Source organism: Crotalus tigris, unplaced genomic scaffold (assembly GCF_016545835.1).
Source record: "Crotalus tigris isolate CLP2741 ecotype Arizona unplaced genomic scaffold, ASM1654583v1 scf7180000019004.2909048, whole genome shotgun sequence".
NCBI classification, from domain to species: Eukaryota; Metazoa; Chordata; class Lepidosauria; order Squamata; family Viperidae; genus Crotalus; species Crotalus tigris.
Window position 1 is genome coordinate 554,918 of NW_024097319.1, and position 18,197 is coordinate 573,114.

General features: G+C 39.0%; 2 protein-coding genes across 5 annotated transcripts in view; both read left to right on the forward strand.

The window, feature by feature from the left end:
* Positions 1–757: 757 nt before the first annotated feature.
* Positions 758–11,109, forward strand: SOCS2 (suppressor of cytokine signaling 2). 3 transcript variants are annotated; one of them, XR_005558523.1, is made up of 3 exons: positions 758–1,785; positions 3,492–4,053; positions 10,988–11,109. XR_005558523.1 is itself a non-coding variant. In XM_039358174.1 (2 exons), exons 1-2 carry the CDS (start codon positions 1,653–1,655, stop codon positions 3,947–3,949), a joined length of 591 nt encoding a protein of 196 aa, XP_039214108.1. In that variant the 5' UTR covers positions 759–1,652; the 3' UTR covers positions 3,950–10,981. The 3 variants fall into 3 exon arrangements, 1 of the variants encoding a protein (XP_039214108.1); XR_005558522.1 differs by lacking the exon at positions 10,988–11,109 and adding an exon at positions 6,824–10,981; XM_039358174.1 differs by lacking the exon at positions 10,988–11,109 and having other exon boundaries at positions 759–1,785; positions 3,492–10,981.
* Positions 11,110–11,114: 5 nt separating this feature from the next.
* Positions 11,115–18,197, forward strand: part of CRADD (CASP2 and RIPK1 domain containing adaptor with death domain) — a 37,189-nt gene continuing 30,106 nt past the window's right edge. For both annotated transcript variants that reach the window (XR_005558521.1, XM_039358173.1), the window contains exons 1-2: positions 11,115–11,253; positions 14,279–14,577. Coding sequence is in view for 1 of the 2 variants with exons in the window: in XM_039358173.1 (XP_039214107.1) it covers positions 14,280–14,577 (298 nt within the window). In the remaining variant the exon portion in view is untranslated. The remainder of the gene's footprint in view (positions 11,254–14,278; positions 14,578–18,197) is intronic.

Below are 18,197 nucleotides of genomic sequence, written 5' to 3' on the forward strand. Positions count from 1 at the left end.
GGTCACATACTAATTTTAGGTGGTCCGGAAGCGGCTGAGGATGTAGGCAGTAAACCGCTCCCAGGCACTGACGGTAGGGCAGCATCGAAAGTCAAGAACTTCGTCCACCCTCCGCGGACAGGTCCCTTTGCCCCTCTTGTGCCCACCCCAGAAGCGGCACAAGCCCTTCTCGCGTTCTCTATCTCGGAGGAATAAGCGTCACAGATGCCGAGCGAGCCTTGCTTAGCAGCCCGTAAACAGCAGGAGTCGGCCGTGCATTCAGCAGCGTCGCTCCGTAAAGAAGCTCGGCGGAGGCGGTTTTCCCTGTTTTCCGGCGGCGAAGACGCCTTTTGTTTCTGCTCCTGCCCCGGCTCCCTCCGGGGAAGAAAGAGGTGGGGGGGGGGGAGAGAAGAGCCAGCGAGGAAGGAAGGAGCGGCTGCTGCAACACGGCGGCTCCATTTCAAGCAGAGGCGCGGGAGCCGGCGGTCACGTGACGCGATTCCTGGAAAGTTCTTGGAAAGCGGCCTTTGCATTTTTTACCGTTCCGCGAGTGAAAAAAAGCAAAGCAAAATAACCGCGGGGAGAGAAGACGGCCGAGCACCGAGCGAGGCACCCCGACGCTGCGTCCAGATCGCTTGCAATGTGTCCCGGGGGAGGGGGGGACTAAGGGGGGGCTCCACATAGTGTAAGCACGAGGAACCTGTCTCTTCCCCCCGCACCAAGTAGTAGGTCGCTTAGCCTCCCTGAAATGGAAAAGGAGCAAAGACAGGACAACGCTCGCCTCGCCATTATTAATCCCAGTCATGACATTCAACCGAGTCACCCCACTTTCTGAGTTGTTTCGGTATCGGCGCGCGCCAGGCAGCAAATCTCGCCTGCCGGCCGCGGCTCTTCGCTCCTGTTTACTAGGCGTCCACGCGTCACATGAATATTTCCTGCTGCGGGTTGGTAGGATAAGCTCTTGTAGGAGAGCATAACCTGAGCTGGCCGGGCCGGGGGCCACTCGCCCGGCCTTTCTCTCGCTCTCAAGCAGCTGATGCCGCGGTGGTCTCCCCCCCCTCTCTCCTTTGAAACAAAAGCAGGGCTGGTCGCCGTGGCGAGCCTCCCAACGGCCTCTCCGTTTAAAAAGCGCCGCGCTAAAGAGACCAGCATCCCGCCCTTCTGGGTTTTGCCGCGTTTGCTGGCGAGGCCGAAGGTAAGAGTTTGGCCGGGTACACACGATTCTTCGCCTCAGAGCTGCCCACCGATTATTTCCTAGACAGCAGCCGCTCTCGGTGTGCATAGAAAGGGAGGAGAAGGCGTGCACCTTGGAGGCAGCCGGTAAGCCATCCTCGAAATTCCTGGCCAGGTGGCGGCAGGGCGCTTTCCCGGCGGGTGCTGTTTCCCCTCGTGTGTAATGGGGAAGTCAGGACAATAAGAAGGAGGCAGAGAAAAACGGACGCCCTTCACCCACCCCAGCAACAAACGGGACGCCTTTCCGAGGGATGCTCCGTAAGTGAACGTTCGGAGTGGCGGATTTCGACGGAGCCTCTCGCCGGGCCCTGGTTCTCCTCTCTTGCAGAGCTGCAGGTCCCTGCGGGCGGCGGTCAGATGGGCTGGGGCAGCAGCCAGGAGCTCTGGTAAGGGTCCGGCACTCCGTACTTTCCTCCTCACGTCGTGGTCTCTGCCCCCAAATGACCCTGCGCTCGGCCGAATCCTCGGATGGCGCCGACAGGGCTGGGGCCGAGTGGGAAGCTGGAGGAGCCGCGGCGGAACCTGCTGAAAGGGAGCGCCTGGACTCTGCCATGCGGGAGTTGAGATGCGCGGGTAAGCCAAGCGCGGGGAATGAGAGCGTGGGAGTGGGCACCCGTGGTTAGATTGACCCGTGGGAGAAAAAAATAGCTTGTCTCCTCCCTGCATGCAGTGTTCGTAGGAACTGGAGTGATATTATTGTGTAGCATCATCAGCGCTGATGGAGTTGTGGGATGAGAAAGAAGACCCTCGCCATTAAGCCCTTGAGAGGTGGAGCCCTAAAAGCCGGCGCTCCGCAGAATCTGAAACTGGACGACAAGGTTGCAGTCACGACTCGAAATGATCGCGCTTCGAGGGTGGAAAGGCGGTGGGGCTGAGCCCAAAATTATTCCCTAAAACTAATGTGTTTACCTCCCTGGAAACCCCTGCAGAGTTAACTATTTTTCTACGTTATTCTTTGATGCTAGTTTTAAGTCGTTGCTTGCGTTTGGAAACTGCATTGGGTTTTCAACTTTTCTTTAATGATCATTCCGACTTAAAGTAACTCTCAGGAAGCAGGCAAAAAATCCTGTCTGATGGAATAAATAATAGTTTAAGGTTCTGGGAAATAAGAAGGAAGAAACAAGTCCTGTTGTTTCTCAGACCTGTATGTTGGAGCACTGTGCTGCAACTTCAATCCATCTTGAATTTCCACATTTCAGATTAGCCAACATAATTAGGTGTTCATTATCAGATACATTGTATAATCCTGAACTTGTTCTCCCACTAGTAGTAACACCTCAGAATTTAGAGACTAGTAAAATGCAGGGCAGAATTAGGAGTAAATCTCAAGCTACATAAGACTTCTAGGAAAGCATTTCTGTATTAATAAAAACAGGTCAATTTGTTTAGGATAGTGATCAGAAATTCTAATAAGAATTCTTTGAAAAATCTTTTAGCTTTATTCACCCTAGGCTTTTTATTTTACTTTTACTTTTTATATTACACTTTTAAAAAGATGTCCCTTTTTCACTACAGTTTTCCTATTTGGTCCTGTATTTAGTTCTGAGACTAAATTGGTACACTGCAAAACTATTACTTTTAGCTATTACTCCTGTATTATAACAAAAAATTATTCCAATTCTGCCAGGTGATCCTAGGAGTTGTATTTTAATGCATGTGGAGACAACCATCTTGGACAGGCTACTTCAGTTATTAAATGAAAGGGATGTTCTCTTATTCTTTGGGATTAAGAGAAAGTGTTGATTTTAGGATTTTTAGAATCTAAATTTTGCCTTGTTCTAATCTCATGTTTCACATATCTGCACTATATTTGATGGCTGAAGTGTTATAGGATTTTGTTTGTTTGTTTAGCACAGCTGTTAACAAAACAAGGCTATTGAAAAATGGGCAGTCTTAAATCCTGCTGATATACGTACAGCATTTTTGCAATACAACTAAGTATATTGGTTCAGAAATCAACCCTATGTAGTATAATGGTATTTATTCTTAAATAGATACATATCATATTCTATTTGCAAGGTATCTTTTCTGGCCTTCTGGGGCTGGTATTCAAAACAGAAAGTAAAAGTGAGAAACTGCATTAGTTATTCAAGGACACCCAGGAAGTAGTATTAGAATGTTAAGTGATTTGAATCATTTGAATGCATTTATTATGTTGACTTTTATCAAAATTCTCCAGTGCAGATAATTACGGGCACTGGACTATCCTCAGCTTCTAGTGGTATTCTATCTAAAATATGCTGAAGATTCTTAACTATTTTTGCTTTCTCTTCTATTAGGATGGTATTGGGGAAGCATGAGTGTTGCAGAAGCAAAGGGAAGATTACAAGAAACATCTGAAGGGACTTTCTTGGTCAGAGACAGCTCTCACTCAGAGTATTTACTTACTATTTCAGTCAAAACCTCAGTAGGTCCTACAAACTTACGAATAGAATTTCAAGGTGGTAAATTCAGTCTGGATTCTGTTATCTGCATTCGATCAAGACTCCAGCAATTTGACAGTGTGGTTCACCTAATTGAATATTATGTCCTTATGTGCAAGGATAGAAGAATGGTTTCTGAAATACCTTCCAATGGTACAGTCCATCTTTATTTGAACAAACCTCTCTATCATTCAACACTGTCTCTACAGCATCAGTGTAGAGTAGCAATAAACAGATATACAAGTAAAATCCAGGAACTTCCGTTACCAACAAGATTGAAGGAATTCTTAAAGGAATATCGATATCGGGTATAAGCATCTACTCAGCCTCATTTTAAGGAAACAGGACCTGAATACAATTTGTAAGAAATCAAAATCTTCAGCTGCATGAACGTATCATGTAGGTCACTGTGAAAATGGTATGTTATTGTGTATGTTTGTGGATTTTATAGAGGACTTGGATTTAATGTTCACTATTAAAACTTTGGTGCTCAGTAAGCTCCCTGATGCTATTAGAATTACAAGCTGGGGAAAAATGTGTTTCAGTGGGAAAAAGTGCCTATAAGAGAATGGTTCATTGCTCTTTGATACCTATGCACTCACTTTGTTCTTAATATAAATGAGGCAGTTCTGTATGGTTCTCTTACAGAGAGCCATCTTGTGAAATATTACTAAATCCCAATTCAAATGATGTGGCTGCCCTTCAAAATAACCTCTGAATAATGTGGACCAGTCAGTGATACCATGGGTACCTTAAAGTAATCTGTGGTGCTCATTCTGAGAGATATTGCATTCATCAGTATTTTGAAAGATTAAGAAAGATTTGCTGATTCCTAGTGAACATTTACAGTTGACTGCTCTCCTCATATCAGAAGGGCTAAGGGGAGGATAGGCATCTGGATTTCAGCAGCAAATGGCTAACAACTCTGCATTTAGGTCACTGTAAACTTTTTATGAAGTTACAAAGGGAACATATATTTTGGGCAATAAATTTCCAGCTAGCATAAAAGATTGGCATAGAAGAGGCTAGTGAGATTCACTGTCTGAGATTAGATCAGTCTAAAGCTCCTGATTATGTTTTTTGCACATTATTAATTATAATTTACATATTAATAAATAGCAAGCTTTTATTTCCTAATATTATAGCACTCGAGTGTTTTCTTATTAAAAACTTATCTAGCAGTTCTACCTGCTTATGAATACATGAAACTTTTTTTTTTTTTGTGCCTTCAAGTCCACGTTGACTCTTTGCAACTGCCTAGACAAATCTTGCAGTTTTCTTGGCAAGATTTTTGGGAAATGGTTTGCCACTGCCTGCTTCCTAGGGCTGAGAAAGAGAGAGAGAGACTGAGCAATGGTCACCAGTTGACTTCTTGCCTAAGATGAAACTGGAACTTACGGTCTTCTGATTTCTAGCCTGATGCCTTAACCACTACATCATACTGGTGCTCTTATGGAAGCTACAGAGCAAATTTATCCATTTTTATTCAGAATATGAGCTTAGTATTATAACAAAGTTCTATTTGAACAGTCAAAATGGGAGATTTCTAGGTAAGGTATAAGGCAGTCAATCATACATGTGCTCTGAACACTCTGGGCTGGAGAGCTGCAACAGTCTCCCTTATACACTTAGATCCCAAGACTACACAAGCCCCACCCCAAGCCTTCAATATGGTCTCCACAAAGCCTCCCTAAATAATAACTTTAATCTGAGAAAAATGGGAGTATGGTATACATGGGGAGTAACCATGTCAGATGTATGTGTTTAAATACAGTTTGTTTGGTCCTGATCCTACAGAGCTAACACATCTCTGAAAGGCCAGAAGCAGCCCAGGCTGCTAAATCATTCTTGATTTAAAAATAATTAAAAAATGATTAAAAGTAAATCTTACTTCAAAGTAGGGGTGAAAAAGCAAAGGTCACATTATCACTGTTAAAGGGACTCAGTGAATACATTAGGGCAGGGGTCCCCAACCCCCAGTCTGTGGACTGACACGGTCCACAGCATTCCAACAACCAGTCCATGCAAACAAGCGAAGCAGGCAGCATGCAAAACCATACCCCCCCCCCCCAGTCCGCGGAAAAACCTTTCTGCATGGAACTGGTCCCTGGTGCCCAAAAGGTTGGGAGCCACTGAATTAGGGTAAGGTACCACAGACTTTGTGGTATTTGTGTTACCACAGACTTTTTAGTCTAGATCCCTAACTTCAATAACAGGCTTCCCTTGAATGAGACTTTATAAATATCTAGACTGCAGTCTTGCAGTCATTTCAATCCAAAACAATAGCAAATATGACTAACTTCTACAATGTAGAATTTTTTAGTGTTCTTATTTCCTTGAAATGCAAGTAATTTTGCCTTTAAAAAAAAGACTATTCAAGCCTATAACTATCCAATTTCAGACTGTATTCAGTAAATCAAATTGTAGTGCGCTTATACTCTTAATGTGTTTCTGTGTTCAAATGGACTTTTCAAAATTGTACAAGCAATATTTGTACAATATTGTACAAGAGCAAAAATTATGGCACCAAGTGTATTCATACTGACATTTTAGCAGTTAAGTTTGATTAGTTTAGTGATAGGTAATAAAGTAGCTCTAAAAAACTAAAATTCTTCTCCTACACATTGCTTCAACACTCTTTTAATACTATCCAAGCTAATAGCCTCAACTACATCTTATGCCATAATCCCATATAATAATTATGCATTGTGCAAAAAAGGATTTCATTTATTCTGTGCTGAAGGACTTGAATTTTAATAAAATGAGTAAAGAAGAAAAATATCCTCTTTCTTTAATTCTTATATACCACTACACAAGTTCTCAGCAGTTGGTGGATGCAGTCATAGAAACTTTTTGAAACTTAATTTTAAAGTTAGTCTTTATTCTGTTTATTCAAATAAGAAAAAAAAACATCTGGGGATGCAAAGAGCCAGGCGCACATTAGGAGCTAAATTTAGGCAGGGCTACAATGATATTCATGTCTAGAAACTGAGGCCATGCTCACATGATTATTTGCAAAACTATCTTGTGTAGATACATTTGTTGCTGTGGGAACAACAAAAATGGAGATACGTAACGTTATTGAAATGTTTCTTTTACATCTATTCTCTCATTTCGATTTTGATATATTCAGAATAAATATGCTAAAATTATTTCACATGTTGCTGCACATTATATTTTGCTTGTAGGTGGCTGTGGTAGGAAAGTTAAGATGTCAGTACAATGAATGTGGGACCAATTTCCTCCGTTTCTTCTCTCACAAAGACAAAGAATCCAAATAAAATAAATTAATCCAAGAGAGGGAGAGAGAGAAGTTGAGATATGAAGTAAGCCTCTATAGCACACGTCATCTCTGGACCACTCATCAAACACTTTGATTTGGCTCAGTGAGCTGCAGTGGAATTCTGGGAACAGCAAATGGGTTGCTGGGATAGTGCAAGTGGCCTTTGGATTGCCCATTGATATAGCAATTTATTATCTCCTTATTATTGCAAAGTCTGTTCCTAATCTTTTGAATTGCATGTTGAATCAAAAGTGGAAGACTATCTCTTCATATTCTTGATTTTTATAATGCTGGGATGAAATATTTTGTAGTCTTATTCTGGTAGTAGTGAGTTAAAGGTACTGTGATAACTCCAGCACGTGGGGCTGACTGTCAAGCCATGTTAATCATTGGTGTACCATAATGTGTAGCCCTGCTCATATGTAGATTCAACTGCTATGGCTGATTAAATAGTGTTTTAAAATATCCTGGCTTAGTATTTGTGTGAACTATCTAAGTTTATTACCGTACTAGCTTGGTGTCATTATGCTGAAAACTTAATCCTTATCTTTATTTTACTACCACTGAGAGAGTCTATTGTAAGGTGTTGGATAAAATTAGATGTGTTTCTAAAGAGACACAGGCTTCGTTTTTGTTACCTTTGGGCTGAAATTGTGAATGGAAATCAATTGCAATCTAAACTTAGCTCTAACAGAATATACTAGAGTGCATATTTTTTGCAAATTATGCACCAACATAATTTAGTTTATGTTATAATCTAAAGCAGAGGTGTCAAACTGCCAGCCCGCGGGCCAGATGCGTCACAAGGAAACCGCGCCTACCCCATTGCCAGCAATGGGGAAAAAGCTCTGATACATCGTGCGACATCACGTGACATCAGGAGTTTGACATGTCTGATCTAAAGAATGAATTCAGAAAACATGCTTAATATTATAATTCTTTTATTTAATCAAAAGCATTATCTTCTAACTAATGTTTCTAAGCCTCTAATGAGGCTTTGAAACATTAAAGATGATCACCATTCAATATTTAGCATTCCAATAGTTAAACTATCTCTTGATAGTAGATTAGTTATGGTAAAATTTTTCCTCCAATTTGAAGGAACAACAATTCTAAATATGTACTGATGAAGCAAATATAATTCAATGCCATAAAATATATTTCCATACAATGTATATAAAATCAATCTATAAATGCCTTCATGTATTATACTAAAATACATTTTTGCTTAACTATGGTTATTATGATTTAAAAACATACAACTTACCTCGTAACTCAGTGTGACATTGAATTCAACCTATTTTATTTCAATTCTAAGATATTTAGTAAATATCCAATATTTATTATGTAACTACATTAAAAGAATCCTGAAAATTATTATATTTCAGTGCAGGAAGCAATATATCTTATTGTTAAATCAACTTATACATATTTCAAGTTATGCATAAATACTGATGAATAATTATTTCAGTTGTTGTATCTTGTGAAAATGCTTTTAGCTTGTTCTGTTAGATAAAATACTATATTAAAACACTTTGAAAAACTAGAAAAAATACCCTCTGGAATTCTGGATCCATTGGGTTCTAGATCCATTGGGTCCAATGGAAAATTCTATGGAAAGGTCCAGGACATTCATGACTTAAAGTGCACCAATGAAATGATTTTACCAAGCCAAAAGAAAGATGTCATCATCTTCCATCTTCAGAAAATGTCTCATCTTCTCTGAAGTGACAAATAGTCACTATCTAGGTGCATGGGGTCACAATTACTTGCAATAAACCTACAGTGGCCATGGAGGCCATTTATTCATAAAAATTATTGCAGTTCCATTCTCCAGGGCATGGAGATTGAAGTCCTGAATACTCTTAACAGTATCCAGGAGCTTCTATAAGGCTATTGCTATACCATCAGCAACCTTAGCTTGTCTCTGTAGAACAATTCTTCAGACATTCATACACAGTTATCTCTGGAGCAGTTTTCATCACTGCGAAAGTCTCATGCATGACCATGGCAATCCATTCTCATTGGCCTTGCCATCTCTGCTGCAACACTTGAACTGGTTATATATTCACTTGGGCTACACTCCTGTTACTGCTCAGCCATGTTTCAGATGTGCATTCTCATCTACTACCAAACCAGAGATAGATGCAATCTTATTGCTCACAGAGATGGCTTTATTAGCAGAAGCCAGAAAGCCTAACAAATTGGCCACCTATACCTAGGCTTGGGTCAAACAGCTTACAAATAGGGTTTGTACTATGGGTATCCAAACTTTTGGCTTGTCTTGGCCACATTGAGTGAAGACCATCTTGGGCCACATATAAAGTATATAATATAGTTAATGTATATAAATAATAAACTTCCTTTTTTTAATGATCTTATGGGGCTGCATGGAGTCCATGGGCTGCAGGTTGGACACACCTGGTCTATATCAATAATGCAAGCCCACTATCTCTTGCCCATCCTGGTGCTAAATTGAGCCCTCATTGTATTTTCTCCAGAGGCCAACAGTGGTTCCAACCATCACATACTTCACCAGCCTTTGCCACCATATGCAAGGCATATCTGTGCACCATGCCTGGTCTGAGTCATTCAACTACTTACTCAACACATTTCAATAAGCCAATTATTGCCACAAATTATGTAACAGTCTCTCCATTGACAAATCCAATTCATACTCCTTCCTTTCCTGGGACCTTCCAGATAATAGTATGCTAGATTCCCGATGCCCCACATATCTCTCATTCAATCTTCTTCTGGTCTCATCATGAAAATGTACTCAGTCTGGTTAGATCTTCAGCTTGTCTCATCTTCCCTAGCAGACTCAAAACTTCTGTCCCACTTAAATTGGGCATCATTGAGCAGTGTCATCCCTGGAAACATACAATCTTCTCTTGCTGCATCGAGTTAGCAAATGCTTCCTCCTGTGCTTCTTCAAAATGATTCCACTCATCCTATCAGGACACCTTGAAAGACCATATTCAAAACCCTACTCCCTCATGAATAAGTAGACTTTCTCTATAGCACTGACCTTTGGAACATCTTATCCTGAGAGCTGATCCTGACCAGATGGTATTTTGCAATGATATGAAAACTGTTTGATGCTGCCAAATCTTTAAAGCTTAATTCTGCAAGTTATTCTTGAATATCTTTTATAGGTTGGAGGTATGTTATTTTATTCTGTTGGGGGAGGATGGAAATTGTGAAGTTTTATTGTTACATTTTTGCATATTGGTGGTATGGAGAATGCAAAAATACTGCTAATATATAAATCATAAAATCATCATATGCTTTGCTAATGATTTATTTCTTAAGAGAGTTCTCCTTAACAATGAAGTTAATTTCTGGTTTTAAGAACCTGGCCAAATCATGATCCATTCTATTCTTGTAACCTTTCTAACTAAAAAAACTGAATTTGATCTCTTGAATAATACTTCTAAAGCTTCAGTTTGGAGTCACAAATACACTTCTCGCAGATGACTGCAGCCCATTATATCAACTGTTAGAAGAAAACATAATTTAGTGATAACCAGTGTAATGTGTATAGTATGGTCACACCTTAGTAGTGACCAGTGACTTGATTCTTCTTGAATTGCTATATTGCTGCAGCACAACTCGATAACCACAACAAAGCATGCAAAATTACTTTACTGCCATCTAGTTGTCATCCTGATTGTTGCACCACAATATTTTAGCCCTACATTCTTCTGGATTTATTCATATATTAATGTTGATTTAGCAATATATTTCATCAGTAAATATCAAAAATTAAATTTCAACTCATTTCAAATGCATGGTAATTGTAGAGAACTTCGGGAGGGTAGCAGCAGAAACCCTTTTTCCAACCTGAAGAAAGATAAAAACAATTTCCAGCTTCTCTGAGGATCACGCAATTACAATTCGTAGCATATTCCACGGAATTCTGGGAATTGTAGTTTCGACATATTTAGATTCCAGGCTTTTAGCACGTTTTTGGTCGTAATATGATTTTGAAATAAGCTTCTGTTCCTTTTCAACTTTTACCAGCAGCCTACGCATCTAATCACAGAAACAACCGTTCTAATTTCAGATTGCTCCACTCTTTCCTCTAAGAAGCTTGCATTCCTATCTTAAAGGCGAAGGGCAAAATGGCGGCAAAAGGATGCAAGAACTTCCGAGTCGAATCGTCGCGCAAGTTTGGTTCAAGCGCCCGCCTTTCTTCGAGGTCTCTCGCTTGTAAGAAATGTGGGAAAGGAGCACTTCCTGTTTAGCGATTTTCTCTCCAGGAAAAATGGTGCAGGAGGAGCAGTTCAGAATTACGCCTGGAGTTAATAAATAACATTTCCGCCTCATTTTGTAAGTATTTTAAAGAAACAGTTTTTTTGTTCTTTTTATTGTGCTGATTATATAATTCCCAACGGAGAGTTTTCAGAGCAGTTCGATTATTTTCTTAGGCTTTATATAAACCTTCTGCGACTTCATTTCTCTGCAGTTTTTCTTTCTGGGGCAATGTTCTGCAGTTTTTACTTTAAAAATGTTACTTTAAAGAATTACATTTTGCAAGTAATGGCTTTCAGTTGTGAGTAGACTATTATTGCTGCATGCATAATTTTTAAGAGAAAGAATAGCATTGTCTGAAAGCTGCTTATATGATCGTCCAAAATAAAATGATTTGAGCATAGTTGGATTCTGGATATAGGGTCTAAAAATAATTAAGACAAAATAAGGAAACCTGGAATTCTTCTCACTTTGTTAATAGAAGGGTTTGTGGGGAAAATATGTTATCCTGGAGTTCATGAAAAAAGATAAATCATGATTTATTCAATTTGCATGGCCTGCCATCTCATCTAAGTGACTCTGTGTGGCTTACAACAAGTTAAAAACAATCCAATAAAAACACATTAAAATCAATATACATACATACATATTTAAAAACAAAAAAATGCTACAAGAGATGTAAATATGTTGAACTTCTTGCATGATTACCCAGACCATTTAAATAGTCAGATCTGGCTTAATGCTTCTGCTATTTTTTCTCAGATTGCTTTTTTTTTTTTTTGTAATATTTTCTGCTGTTTGATATGTTGGTAATTGTAATTATTTTCTGGAACAGGTCCCCTTAGAGCTTCTATTTAATTTTGTCTTACAATCCTGCAGGTTTTGTTTGAATAGTTTTCCTAAAGTGGCTCACATCAATCTATGGAAAAGCAATGCTCAGTTGGATGGTATTAACATTGTGTCATAAAACTGAAAGTTTTGAGAAAATCAGGATTAAATTAAGGGGTCACTGTCAAAAAATGTCAATATTTCTTAGAAGACACTGAAGTGCTTCTTCTAAGGTGCTCCAAACTTGTTGCTACAATAATATAATTGTTGACTTAGGTTTCTGCCAGTAAAGAATATTAAACAGAATCTGTGCTAAAGATCTAGGTCAGGGGTGTCAAACTGCTGGCCTGCGGGCCAGATGCATCATAGCGAAACCGCACTTACCCCATTGCCGGCAGTGGCAAAAAAGTCACGATACGTTGTGACACGTCACGTGACATTGTGAGTTTGACACCCCTGGTCTAGGTGGACTGTGGAGCACAAAAGGATATATATATATATATATATATATATATATATATATATATATATATATATATATATATATTCTGAGGTATATATAGGTCTTTGGTTGTTCGGGTTTTCTCCCGCGTAAAATTGGAAGTGTCTTGGCGACGTTTCGACGAAGTCCCATTCGTCATCTTCAGGCTGGTGTTTTCAGCTTCGTGCTTCGAGGAGCACGAAGCATGAAGCTGAAAGCACCAGCCTGAAGATGACGAATGGGACTTCGTTGAAACGTCGGCAAGACACTTCCAATTTTACGCGGGAGAAAACCCGAACAACCAAAGACCTACATACAAACACCCGCGAAAACCTCAGAAAACATATATATATATATATATATATATACACATACATACATACACACACACATGCGCGTGCGCGCGGATATACAGTTAATAATCCAGTCCCACAAGATTTTATAAAAAATATATTTAAAAAGGATGTTTGCTATTTATATACATTAGCTATATTATATATTTTATATGCTGTCCAAGACAATTTCTCTTCATTCACTATAGCCCATCAAGTCAAAAGGTTGGACACACCTAGTTTATAGATTTAAAAATAAAGCTAGAAACAAATTAGAAGATGAAGCTTGTTCAGCTAGTTCCCGTCAAAATAATACTATATTTTAAATCAGGTGAATTTCTAGACATTTTTCAAAGAAAATTATGTTCAGAAATATTGAACTTGTTGCAATACTTTAAGAGAAAGGAGGAGCATGAGACAATAATTGGATTTACACACTGTACTAAGCTACTCAAGCTTTTAGAACAAATGGGCACATTTTGAAATCTGAGTATATTAAGAATCCTCTCACAAATAACTGATGGGCGTGGTCAAACCAATCAGCCATCTAAAGAAACAAACTGGTGTGGCTACTTCCCATTATTCCTTTAGTTCAATGTTTCTGCAACTTTAAGATGTGTACATTTCAACTTCCAGAATTCCTCAGGTAGCCATGCTCTTAAAATGTTCTCTATTTAGCTTTACTTTTTTCTTAAAGGCAGGTCCACTGGGGAAGTAGATAAACACTGGATTGCAGTTGACTCTTTATCATTTTTTTTAAATGCAAACATTACAAATTTGGGGGGATCTGTGTGTGACCCTAAAACACCCTTGGGATACATGTTTTAAGTGGAAGCTTTGTTTTGTAGCACAATAGCTTTACATTTTCTTTATATTAAAGTAAAATAAAAATAGGTGGAGCAGCTAAACAGCCCCATGCTGGCAACCTAACTGTTAAGCTTTCGGATGTTTAATTTATTTGCTGAATAAACTACAATCAACTAGACTTTACATTGTTCTGTTATAGAACCAAACAGATCACATGATTTTTGTAATTTGTAAATCTAGTCACTTCTCTTTGTTGGAAAGAGCATGTGTTGTACACACCAAAGCCATAGATGTGAGTCTTTAAAACTTACATTTGAACTGAAGAAATCATCTTAAAACATAAAGTGATAAATCATAATCAGCTTAAAGTGATAAATCATAATCAATGATGTCTTTGTATTTTTGATATGTCCTAATCTTTACAACAGCTACCAGTGGTGATGAAATATTAAAATACGGGTCTTCTGGGTCTTTTGCAATATGCCTTTCTCTCTCTCTCTCTCTCTCTCTCTCTCTCCCCTCCCCTCCCCTCCCCTCCCCTCTCCTCCCCTCCCCCCTCTCTCTCTCATACACACACATTTTACAAATGCCTATTGATAAGATTCCAAAGTGACGACTTCAGAGTTGGCCACTCACATATTTTTTTCTTTCTTAGGATGGATGCCAGAGACAAGCAGGTTCTGCGCTCCTTGCGCCTGGAGCTGTGTGCAGAGCTGCTGGTTGAGGGCCTTATCATTCAATATCTTTATCAAGAAGAAATTCTAACAGACAATCATGTGCAAGAAATAAGGGCCCAAGTTACTAATCAACGGAAAACTTTGGTGCTTCTTGACATCCTTCCAACAAGAGGGCCTAAGGCATTTGAAGCATTTCTAGAATCCTTACAAGAATTTCCATGGGTGAAAGAAAAACTTGAATCAAAGCGCAATGAAATTATGCTACTGACTCCTGCAGGTAAGATTTGTTTAAGTAATTAGTAGTTTGAGAATGTAGTTCTTATTATTATTAATAATAATAATTACATTAGAATTAATATCAGGTTATTTTTTTTTTAAAAAATGCACAAGTAGCAGCAGTGTTGATTTAATATCTGGTGTCTTACCTTCCCCCCCCCCCAAAACATGTTCAAGGTCTGCAACAAAAATTGTTCCTGATAAAATGTTCTTGAGATACAACATTGCCATGTTAGCTGTGCCTATCAATAACTACTTAAAGGAACCATATCATTTGTACACTCGTGGTAGTTGCATGGTCCTAGGGAATATATGTGTGTTGAGTTAGAGAGATGATAAAGAAATGGTAAGGTTTAATTCAAACATGCATTTCTTTGGACCATATAATTAACAAAAAGCATAATTTATTTAAGGATCTAGTGATAGGTACAGTAATCATAGCCACACCATTTATGAAGCCTCTTTCCTGCTTTGGATGCAGTTTGAATATTTGTAATATGTACTGGTTTGGTCCATAGTAATTATGCATCTTTCAAGGATGAATCTGAAAGGAGTTTTATGGTCCTTTATTTAATTTCTGCTTTGCAAATATGTTAATCTTGAGTATACATATTTTGAGTGATGAATTCCATAAGCCATGAATATAGTTTACGTACATGTCTTTCAGCAGAACAGGTCACCCACTTGGAATTCTATTAAGTGGACTGCTATGTGGATATTGTCTGTAGAGTTGTGGCGGTCTAAAATGAGTTGGTGAGACTTTATCTTTGCTGACATTTGTACAGGTCCTTGATGGTGAACGCCTCAAGTAGTGCCAGATTCAATCAGATCTTCTGAATGAAAAGTTAGTAAGAGTTGTTAGGAGATTCTGGATCAGTAGAGACAGGAATCAGAGGCCTTGAATTAATAATAACTGTGACTTTAGCCAAAATGGTACTCAAAATATCATAACTGAGCTGAGCGTACCTCTGTTTGACAACATAGAGACCAGGATATAGTGGGCAACACCAGTCAGACACTTTGAGGTCCCCTCTTCCTTTTCATATCTCCAACATTGGTTTGATACTCCCTTACACATTTTTGACAGTTTAGTCAGTATCATATATGCTATTAGTATATCATTTTATAGAAGTTCTCTCTTAAATAATGTTAATTTAACACCAGTTTCCCACATTTTCTGCCATATATTCATGTTGTCAATCAACGTTTACAGCTTGTAAAATTTTAATATAGGGCTGACTAGATATACTAACTGCATTTTGTTCACTCTTGTGTGGTTTTGCATTATTGTTGGCCATCGATGGTTAGGAGATAACAGCATTCTTTGATTTCTTTTTTGGTGATGCAAATTCTGCATATCCATTCTCAAATATATTTTCCATGAACTACCTTGTACAGGGATTACATTTAGAAATTCCTTCCTTCTTATTGATTCTCTTGTTCTATGGATGCTGTAGTAGAGCAGCGGTCCCCAACCTTTTTGTACCAGGGACCAGTTTCCAGGAAAACATTTTTTTTTTTTCACAGACTGGTGGCGGTGGGGATGTGTGCTTTCACGCACTATCTAGATTCCATGCATGCGCAGATGAAGCTTCACTCGCTTCTGTGGCCCAGTTCCCAACAGGCTGTGGAGCAGTACTGGCCCGCAGTCCAGGGTTTGGGGCCCCCTACTGTAAGGCAGAAGTTTTTAACTTGGACCATGGAGATTTCAAGGGGACTGTAATCTTAGATGGGGTAAAATTATATTCATTAAGCTCAGACTAATTTAGCTAGTCTTGTTATTGGTTTAATGGCTTAATAAAAACCTCATATTACATTTTTTATTTTTAGTTATTTTGGTTATTTGAGCATAGTTGGTTTCCCTAATTGATTTCCAATAGCTATACAGTCCATGTATTTTGTTTTAGATAAGTTTCTCTGAGAGTGGGTCTGTAGGTTTCAGCAGAGTCTCAAAGCACAAAAAGATTAAGGACCTCTATTGTAGAGAATGATTCTTCATGCTTGAGAGAAGCTATTGTAGGTGCAAGGTATGGTATGACAGAACTGCAGGGATACTTTCAGGATTTGGGAGAGAGTATCAAGAAATATACATGAGATGCTCCATAGATCGTAACAGAGTTTACCATTTTAAAAAACACAAAACAATGTGAAACAAGCTAATGTTTAGATGAGATGTTAAAGATGAGAGAGATTTGAGGGCAGGTTTTTTTGCATAGATATTCCATGAACAAGTTTTATATACTTGGCAATGAATTTTTACAGTGTAGGAGGAATTCTGGCTTTGTAAGCCATGCCATCTGTGTCTATACACATTGTTCTGTATGTTCTGACCTTGAAATGTGGTTTGTAGAATTCTGCTTAGCGGAAACATAATGCCACTATTGTAGTTATTTATATTCATCTCCTGATGCATTCAACCATGTTGCTTACAGTGCTCTGGTTGGTTGCAGATATATCCCAGTACAACTTAGTGATCAGTGTAAATCTTTACTATGTTATATTGAATGTACATGTCAATCCACATTAGCTCTATACTATCTTGAGCATTGCAAATCCAATTTGGAATAGTGTTTTCAGACAGCTGGGCCCTTTTTTTTCTGAGAATCAAGCTTACATAGTATATTCCTTATGTATAAATAATTTCATATAAGTCTCTGCTGAAGCATGTGAAAAAGAGACCAAATTTGTTTGTGTGCAATATAATGAGGGAAATGAAAGCATGAGCATGTGGGACTTAGAGCTGTTCAAAAACTTATAATGAAAGTTTCCACATTTCCCATTTCCCTCTATTCTTCTGAGCATTGATGATTGACTTATCAAAGGCATAATATTTTCATTCTGTGTTCAACTGTGGTGTTAACATGTATCAAATAGACAATACCATTTACAACCTGTGCAATTGCATTGTGTACCAGCTGAAGCTTCTGAATGCCATTAAGGGCAGCCACATGTAGAGTGCATTGCAGTAGTCCAAATGGGAGGTTGCAAGGGTAAGAGTGAGCATAGCCTTCTGATCCATAAATGGATGCATTTGGTGCACAACCCAGAAGTGTACAAAGGCCGTCTTCACCACACTTATCTCTTGCTCTACCACCAGGAGACATAGTCCAAAATGTTTCTCAGATTGTATACCAAATCTGTCTGGGGCAGTGCCATCCTATGCAGTATTAGAGGTGGAAAAACCTTGGTACCAGAAGGCCCAAACACTCAAAGTCACTCAGTCTTGCTTGGGTTGAGCTGAAGACCCTTGCGCCCATCCATGCCTCTACAGTCTTCAGGCATGGAGGTAGGGTGTCCACGGTATCACTCAGGCAGCCTTTGGTAGAGATATAAAACTGGATACCATTAACATATTGATGATACCTCACCCCAAAAGTCAGATGAGTCACATATATCTGTACTGACCCTGGTATCTGCAAACGGTTAGGAAATACTAGCATTCTTTGACTTCGTTCTTTAGTGAAACAGATTCTACATTCCCAATCGCAAATGCATTTTTCATGAAAGTTACAAAATTATCCTTCATCTCTTGCTTCTTCTCTACAGTGTAGTGAAGCAAACTGGGAGAGAACATGTTTCCTGTTGTGAGTAGTTGGCATCTAGGTAAATGAACATCCACCT

Coding starts and splice junctions, on each gene's coding strand:
- SOCS2 (XM_039358174.1), top strand. CDS start 1,653: ATGACCCTGCGCTCGGCCGAATCCTCGGATGGCGCCGACAGGGCTGGG. Junction 1,786..3,491: donor GCGGGAGTTGAGATGCGCGG/GTAAGCCAAGCG, acceptor CTCTTCTATTAG/GATGGTATTGGGGAAGCATG.